Genomic DNA, 8655 nt, shown 5'->3' with positions numbered 1-8655 from the left:
TTTAAGCTCTTGTGATCGGTAAAGATATGGCACTTCTCACCGAATAAATGATGTCGCCAAATATTTAAAGCAAACACAATGGCAGCCAATTCCAAGTCGTGTGTCGGGTAGTTCTTTTCATGCGGTTTCAACTGTCTCGAGGCATAAGCTATCACTTTACCCTCTTGCGTTAACACACAACCAAGACTGTTCAGTGACGCGTCACTGAAAATCACGAACTCATTTCCCGACTCGGGTTGCACTAATACCGATGCCTTAGTTAACAATGCTTTCAACTGTTCGAAACTTTTTTGGCATTTCTCTGACTACTCGAACTTAAAATTTTTTGTAACAATTTTGTCATAAGTGTAGCAATCATTAAGAGTCCCTTAATAAAAAGTCGATAATACCCGGCTAAGCCCAAAAAGCTTCTAACCTCGAATACATTCCTTGGTGGTTTCCAATCAACAATTGCTGAAATCTTATGTGGATCAACTCTTATACCTTCCCCTGAGACAATATGCCCCAAAAACCCTACTTCTCGGAGCCAAAACTCACTTTTGCTGAATTTAGCAAACAATTTCTTATCTCTCAAAGTCTACAATACAATTCTTAAATGTTCGGCATGCTTAGACTCATCTCGGGAATAAATCAAAATGTCATCAATGAACACAACTACAAACTTTTCTAAATACGGTTAGAAGATCCAGTTCATCAAATCCATAAAAATAGCAGGAGCATTAGTTAATCCAAAAGGCATAACAAGAAATTCATAGTGCCCATACCTTATTTTGAATGCGGTTTTCGGCATATCCGAGTCTTTAACTCTCAGCTGATAATAACAAGATCTCAAATCTATTTTTGAGAATACTGTTGCCCCTTTCACCTAGTCAAACAAATCATCAATCCTCGTTAAAGGATACTTGTTATTTATCGTAACCTTGTTGAGTTGACAATAATTGATACAAAGTCTCATGGATCCATCTTTCCTCTTAACGAATAATACCAGTGCACCCCAGGGCAAAAAAATGGGTCTCACAAAACCCTTTTCTATTGAGACTTTAATTCTTTCAATTCGACCAAAGCCATCCTATACGGAGCTATCAATATTGGTGCAGTCCCCAGTACCAAATCAATAGCAAAGTCCACCTCTCTGACCGGTGGTAACCCTAGCAACTCTTTTGGAAACACATTTGGATATTCATGAGCTACCGGCATAGATTTTATCTTCAATTCAGACACCTTAGTATTTAGTACATACGCAAGAAATGCTTCACAACCCTTTCTTACATACGTCTGAGTCGACATCGAAGAAATCACAACAGGCAATTCACCCGACTCAACTCGAAGAGTTTCATTGTTTTGACATTTCAATTCAATAACCTTTTGTTTACAATTCACTACGACATCATGCAGAGTCAATCAATCCACTCCAAGTATCACATCAAACTCATCAAATGGCAAAAGCATTAAGTCAGCCAGAAAACAGTGACCCCGAATCATTAAAGGACAACTCTTGCAAACTTTATCAACTAAAACATTTTGCCTAAGGGATTCGACACCTTAATCACAAACTCAGTAAATTCAACAGGCGAATTCTTACTAGATATCAGATTCATGCAAATATAGGAATGAGTCGATCCAGGATCAATTAATGCAACTACATTAGTATGATAAAGAGAAAATGTACCAGTGATCACGTCAGGGGAGGATGCATCCTCGCGAGCACGGATGGCATAAGCTCTAGCAAGTGATCTAGTTTTCGATCTCACATCTGAATCTTTGGATACTCCTTTGCTAATGTCCCATTTCCCATATTTCTCATTGGCCTCCCTCTAGCAGCAGTGCTACTCAATCTTGCATTTGAAATTTATCTTTTTCAACCATTTCTGGGCAATCTCGATTAAAATGACCTTGGGAGCCATATTTAAAATAAGCCCGATTATTCATCCTACATTCACCGGAATGTCGTCTACCACAATGTTGGCATTCAGGCTTATTAGACCTAGCATTACCAACACTCGCTATGGATGTAGTTTGGGCCTTAGAACCCGAATATTATTTCCTACGATCTCTGTTGGGATACCCGGCTGAAGCATTGGAGCGATCATACAAATCTCTCAACTTCTTTGACGAAGATTGAAAAGACTTATTCATCGGCCTCTTTCTCGAATCTCTAGCCTCAAACTCAGGTTTTCTATTTTCCTACTCAACTCTTCGGCTTTGCAAGCTCGTTCGACTAGCACAACAAATTCTTTCAACTCTAAAATCCCAACTAATAGCCTAATGTCCTCATTCAGCCCATCTTCGAATCTCTTACACATAATAGCTTCTGTTGAAACACATTCTTAGCATACTTACCGAGTCTAACAAACTCCTACTCGTATTCAGTCACAGTCATTTGGCCTTGTTTCAACTCCAAGAACTCCTTATGTTTCTGATCAATAAACCGCTTACTGATGTACTTCTTTCTGAATTCCTCTTGGAAGAAATCCCAAGCAACTCTTTCTCTTGGTACCACAAATATAAGAGTGTTCCACCACTGATATGCTGTATCCCTCAGGAGTGATATAGCGCATTTCAAGCACTCATCCGGGGTGCAAGAAAGCTCATCAAATAACCGGATAGAGTTCTCAAGCCAGAATTCTGTTCTCTATGGATCGTCATCAACATTTGCTCTAAATTCTTCAGCCATTTGTTTTTGAATCTTATCAACTGGAGCTTGTTCAGTCTTACCAATTCCACACCTTGGGGAGCTACGAGAACCTGTTGAGGGTTAGGAGGGGGTAGAGAATGTTGGGCAGCCAGATTTGTCCGAATAAACTTAGAAAACCACTCACTCATCCTTTAGAAGAAGGCTTCTTTAGCCTCTCCTCCTTGACTAATCGTCACTGGTCTACTTTCAGATGGCGCGGTCCCTTGAGCAAGAGCCAACGCATTACTCTCAACATCATCAGCCACCTTTCGATCGAGATCCATTTACTATATGAAAGCACAGTTTAAATTGTCAGGAGTCGTCATAATATCAAAACTTATATATGGCATGTATAGCTAGACACTTACACACGCTACGTTAGTCCGAGAATCGACTAAACCATTACTCTAATACCACTAAATGTAACACCCCTTGCCCATATTCAATACCGGAATAGGGCCTGAGGCGTTATTGGACTTACCACATAGACAATCATATAATTCTAAGCCATAAATTTGTGTCCAAATAAAAACCATTTGCAATTAATCATAAAGTCCCTAATATGAGCCTACGAGACCCTAAACAGGCTTTGGGAGTGGTCCGGGACTAAACAAGAACTTTATAAATTTTTACAAAACTTAAAAAAAATTTCTACTAAACAAGGGTTACATGCCCGTGTGGATATGGGACACGCCTGTGCTGGTAGGTCGTGTGGTCACACACGCTTGTGTCCCGACCCCATGTAACTCTCTGACTTGTAACCCATGAACAAATTGCGATCACAAGGCTAAGTCACACGCTCGTGTGCTAGACCATGTGAAAAATTAATTTTGATAAAATAGGTGCATACTTCACACGACCAAAGCACACGCCCGTGTTCAAGGCCATGCCATTTACATGGCCAAGACACACACCCATGTCTCTACCCGTGTGCTCAAGTCTGAGCATTCTATTTCTGAAAATTAAGGTGTAGGGGACACACGGCTAGAACACACGCCCATAGGGCAGACCATGTAAACAAAATAAAGGCTATTTACCAAGCTATTTGCCACCCTCATTTACACCTACACCCACAAAAGTTCAAAGGCATAATCCGTGGCAGGTTTAAGCAACCAAAACATTCACAATCAAGGCTAAATCATATCATTCATTACCAACACTTAACATATTTATTATAGTAACATCTAGCATACTCACCACATTTATTATGCCCTGTATCAATCATGCAAATTTCACATTCATTAAGCCTCAATTTACTACTTTCAAGACATCTAAATGTGCACAAATTTATCATCTCATCAATATATCACATTTCTCAACATTTCACATTCATGCTATGAATCACATTCCATCATTAACCAAGCATACCATGACCATATCACCAAAGACATTGGCACATTTGTGAATATACTTAGGCTTACAACCATGTTAGCCAAAATAAGCCAATTACATGGCTAAATACCAAATCACCTTAAACAATATAAGCCAATACATTTGGCCAAATCAATTAACACATAATACAAAATGACCAGTCCCTCTACATGCCATACTTTTAAAATACTAAGATCATCTATACCCAAAAATGAGAGTTTGATAGTGTGATTCGAATCTCCGACGATCTTCGATCCAAGCTAGCTTGGCGACACTATAAAAACATGAAAATAAACGGAGTAAGCTATATAGCTTAGTAAGCTCGTATGCAAGAAATAAGCAACATGGTATAGCTTAGTAAGCTCGTATGCAAGAAATAAGCAACCTTACCATGCAAATAACATTTAAATATTATAACATAATTAAATGTAAATTTTCCATAGTCTCATGATCATAACTCATTCCGCCACAAAACTTACCTCATATTCATCGTTTCAAGCATTTAATAAACATGGGCTTTCAGTACATCTCTGAACCATCTCGAAATGAACTTACACATATCTTATCTTTGACATACCCATGAACCACTAGGAATAATAATATCGGATACTTGGGAATCTTGCACACTAAGTGCCGCATATGTAGCCAATGCTACCTCAATCTCATATCGCATAATTGCTGGCTCTCAAGCTACTCAATGGGCCTGCTCACACAAGCTGTCAGTCAAGACGTAGTTCTCGATGCCACTCACACAAGCTGTCAAGTAACCGTAACATATGCCGGTATACTTAGCCATTGGTAGGACGTACGAGACCGTACCCGAATCACATGATCACATAACACATACTAACCCTAGTGACATGTCACTTTTATCCTAATCTATTCCTAAGGTTCAACAAGACTTCTCACTTGTCGAATCGTCATCGAACTCATTCATAGAATTATACTCATTCACATAATCAAACATGCAATTCATGCAATATTAAAGCATTTAAGTAAATTTATTCTAAAGCTTATTTTTAACATACGAACTTACCTCGGTACAAAATGGCTAATAGTTCGATTTAGTCCACAATCTTGTTCTTTTCCTGGTCTAGGTCAAAACCTCGTCTTTCTTGATCTATAATACCACATTTAACTCATTCAATCATCACATTAGTCAATTTAATCCCAAACACATTATGGTTTACATTACATTTTTGCTCCTAACTTTTTAACTTTTTACATTTTAGTCCCTAGGCTCGTAAAATGACTCCCAAGCCTAGCTCAACCCATTCCTTGCTCATAATAGCCCACATTTTCTATTTATTAACATTTTTACACACATTTTCAACTTTTACAAATAAGTCCCTATTTAACATTTTCATCAAAAATCACTTGGTAAATGTTGTTTATCTAAAACCAAACATGCATTTTCTACCATTAAACATCAAAATACACAAATATTCAACAGGGTTAAAATTTTAGACTTCATTTTTCTTTCAAATTAGTCCTTTAAATAGCTAGAGTAGGTTGAGACAACTTCAAAAACATAAAAATCATGAAAAACGGGGCAAAATGACTTATAATCGAGCTTGAAAGTGGCTAAAACCTAAATATGGACTCCTTGAAATTTTCAGCTATGGGGAGACTAATTTGAGAAGATGAATACTTTTATTTTAGTTATTTTGTCTTTATTTACCAAATGACTAAAATGTCATTCACTTAAAACTTTGAAATTTTATCTAACCATGTCCATTTTTGTCCATAGTAAAATATAATGGTCTAATTACTATTTAAGGACCTCCAATTTAAAATTTCATAGCAATTAGACACCTTTAGCTTCTAGAACACATTTTTTGCACCTATTGCAATTTAGTCCTATTAGTTAAATTAGACACTCTATCGATAAAATTTCTTATCGAAATTTTTACAAAATCATTCAATCATACTGTAGACCTTAAAGTACTAATAAAATTAACATTTCTACTTCAAATTTGTGGTCCCGAAACTACTGCTCCGATCTGACCCAAAAACGGGCTATTACATGTCGACTAATCTAGATACTTGAACACTTTAATTCAAAAATTGCCCAATTTTCCAAATTGACTAAGTAATGAGATTAGAGGCTCAATGTCAAAATAAACTATCGAATAAATCTAACATAAGATTGAACATATGCAAAAGAGACATGCAGCAAATATCATGCATACTTACCATTTTACTTACCATTTTAACCCCCCACTTAATCTATGCTTGTCCTCAAGCATGCTTTATATGCAATAAAGTTCAGTAACTCAAACAACAAGCAAAGAGAAAAGTTAAGAATACTCCCCATGTGTTTCTAATGATGTTGTTAGGATTGGGAAATAATTGTCAGCATTTAGCACGGCGTGCCCACGTTACCATCAGTATCTGATTTTGGAAAAATTGACAACCTCCATTACGTACTTGAAAATAACACATTAACCTGATTAAATAATAATCTGGTTATTATTCATTTTATTTTTAATCCAAATTAAACTGAAATTTAAAAAATTCATTAAATTAAAAATAAATTTTGGTTACCTCCTAAAAAACGCTTTTGTTTAACGTCGTTAGCTCGACGAACTTAAATGTTATCCGTTTAGCTTATTAAGAATTAATTTTTCCATCTTGTGCACTTGGATATTCTTACAAAAAGTTTTCGACCTTTTCCCACTATCCTTGAAGCCCTTCCTAAATTCCCCTATCATTAGTGGATTGATGCGTCTTTGAGCTTCTCCGTTCATCTTTGCATTTTTCTCTGTTGGAATCCTTGTACGTTCTAGAAACAATTTAAGTTCTAATTTTGAGGCTTTCATGACAGCTTTACGTATTGGTTTTTGGATCATCGATAATTCCTCTTCCTTAACATCGAGATCCTCATTCCTACAAGGTACGAATTGTAATTATCATTGGGATGTCTCATATCCTCATAAACATTAAACCTAACCACTTCACCGTCAAATTCCATGGTAAGTGTTCCACTTCAAACATCAATTTTCGTTCGCGCGGTACTTAAGAATGGTCTCCTAAGAAGTATGTTAGACGAATTGGCTGAGTTGTCATACTCCATATTGATAATGTAGAAGTCTACAGGAAATATCAGTTTGTTTACCTTAACAAGAACATCCTCCAGCACTCCTTCCAGATGCACTACAGATCTATCTGCAAGTTGAATAATTACACCTGTTTTCTTCAAAGGACCTACATTAAGTAGTTTATAAATTGACAAAGGCATAACATTAATTGATGCGCCTAAGTCACACATGGCTTTTTTAATATAGAAACTACCTATTTTGCAAGATATGGAAAATATACCTTGGTCCTTAAATTTAAGTGGTATTTTCCTTTGTAAAACAGCAAAGACCTTTTCATTGCTTAAAAGCTTCCTCTTACTTGGGCATAATTCTTTTAAGAATTTTGCATACCGTGGAATTTGTTTAATCGCATCAAGAAGAGGTATGTTGATTTCTACCTTTTGAAACATGTCAAGGATCTCTTTCTATTCTCGCTCGTTATCTTCTCGCTCCTTTTTGCATTAAACTAGTCTTCCAAGAAACGGGGGTGGTACTGCAAATGATTTTTATGGTGTTGACTCCACTGGAGCCTCTGCGTCAAGTTTCTTCTTATCTCGACTAACGTCATGGGCACGACTCGTGCCAAGTACGGGCTCCAAAACCTTTCTACTCCTAAACGTCATAGCACTTACATTGTGTCGAGGATTAGGCTCAGTTTGGGGCAGCAGCTTACCTTAGGACTCCAAACGACTAACCGTGTGTGCAAGCTTGCTCACTTGCTTATCTAACTCCTGCAAATGTATTTCAATTTTTTGTTAAAACTTCTCAGTACTATTGGCTAGCCTTTCCACTATGACTTCCAAAGATGACTTTTGGGGGTGGTAATTGTCGATTCGGAGGCAATCTTTGTTAGTAAGATTGATTGAACTGAGGATTCGACCCATAACTTAGATTTGGGTGATCCTTCCACCCCACATTATATGAGTTCGAGTAGGGTTCATATCACCTTTGGGACGGTCCTGGAAAGTTCTCGACAACATTTGCTTGTTCTGTTGAATCATCATGTAAAATTAGACATGAGTCCGTCGGGTGATCTGGCTTAGCGCAAATTTTGCACAACCGTGTTGGGCCTATTTTATCTGTAAGCAAAGTTTGAACAACATTAGTCAACTGATCAATTTTATCTTCTAGAGATAGAGAACTTAACCCATGAACCCGTCTTGTGGGTTTTGTAGTCGGTCAGAATTGCTGAGAGTTAGCAGCCATTGTCGATATCAACTCTCGTGCTTTTTGAGGAGTTATGTTAACAAGTGCCCCTCCACTTGCAGCATCTATCATTTTCATTTCTATCGGGAGCAAACCCTCATAGAAATATTGCAAGAGTGTTTGTTCAATCATTCCATGTTGTGGGCAACTTGCACACAACTTTTGTTATCACTCCTAGTAATCATAGAGCGATTCAGTCTCTTTCTGATGGATTCCCACGATGTCTCTCCTTAGTTCAGCCGCTCGACCTGCAGAGAAGTACTTGTCAAGGAACAAACGAGACATGTTAGACCATGTGTTGATAGATCTCGAGGGTAAATAAAA

The 8655-nt window shown here is 37.4% G+C and overlaps 1 protein-coding gene across 1 annotated transcript in view; it reads right to left on the bottom strand.

The window, feature by feature from the left end:
- Window positions 1-3960: 3960 nt before the first annotated feature.
- LOC108454119 (uncharacterized) overlaps window positions 3961-8655 on the bottom strand; it is a 28229-nt gene continuing 23534 nt past the window's right edge. The window contains exon 10 of the mRNA XM_017752444.2: window positions 3961-4319. Coding sequence (XP_017607933.1) covers window positions 4241-4319 — 79 coding nt within the window. The 3' untranslated portion in view covers window positions 3961-4240. The remainder of the gene's footprint in view (window positions 4320-8655) is intronic.

The sequence above is a fragment of the Gossypium arboreum genome, chromosome 3 (assembly GCF_025698485.1).
Source record: "Gossypium arboreum isolate Shixiya-1 chromosome 3, ASM2569848v2, whole genome shotgun sequence".
Classification (NCBI taxonomy): domain Eukaryota; kingdom Viridiplantae; phylum Streptophyta; class Magnoliopsida; order Malvales; family Malvaceae; genus Gossypium; species Gossypium arboreum.
This window is presented reverse-complemented; position numbering and strand designations above follow the sequence as displayed.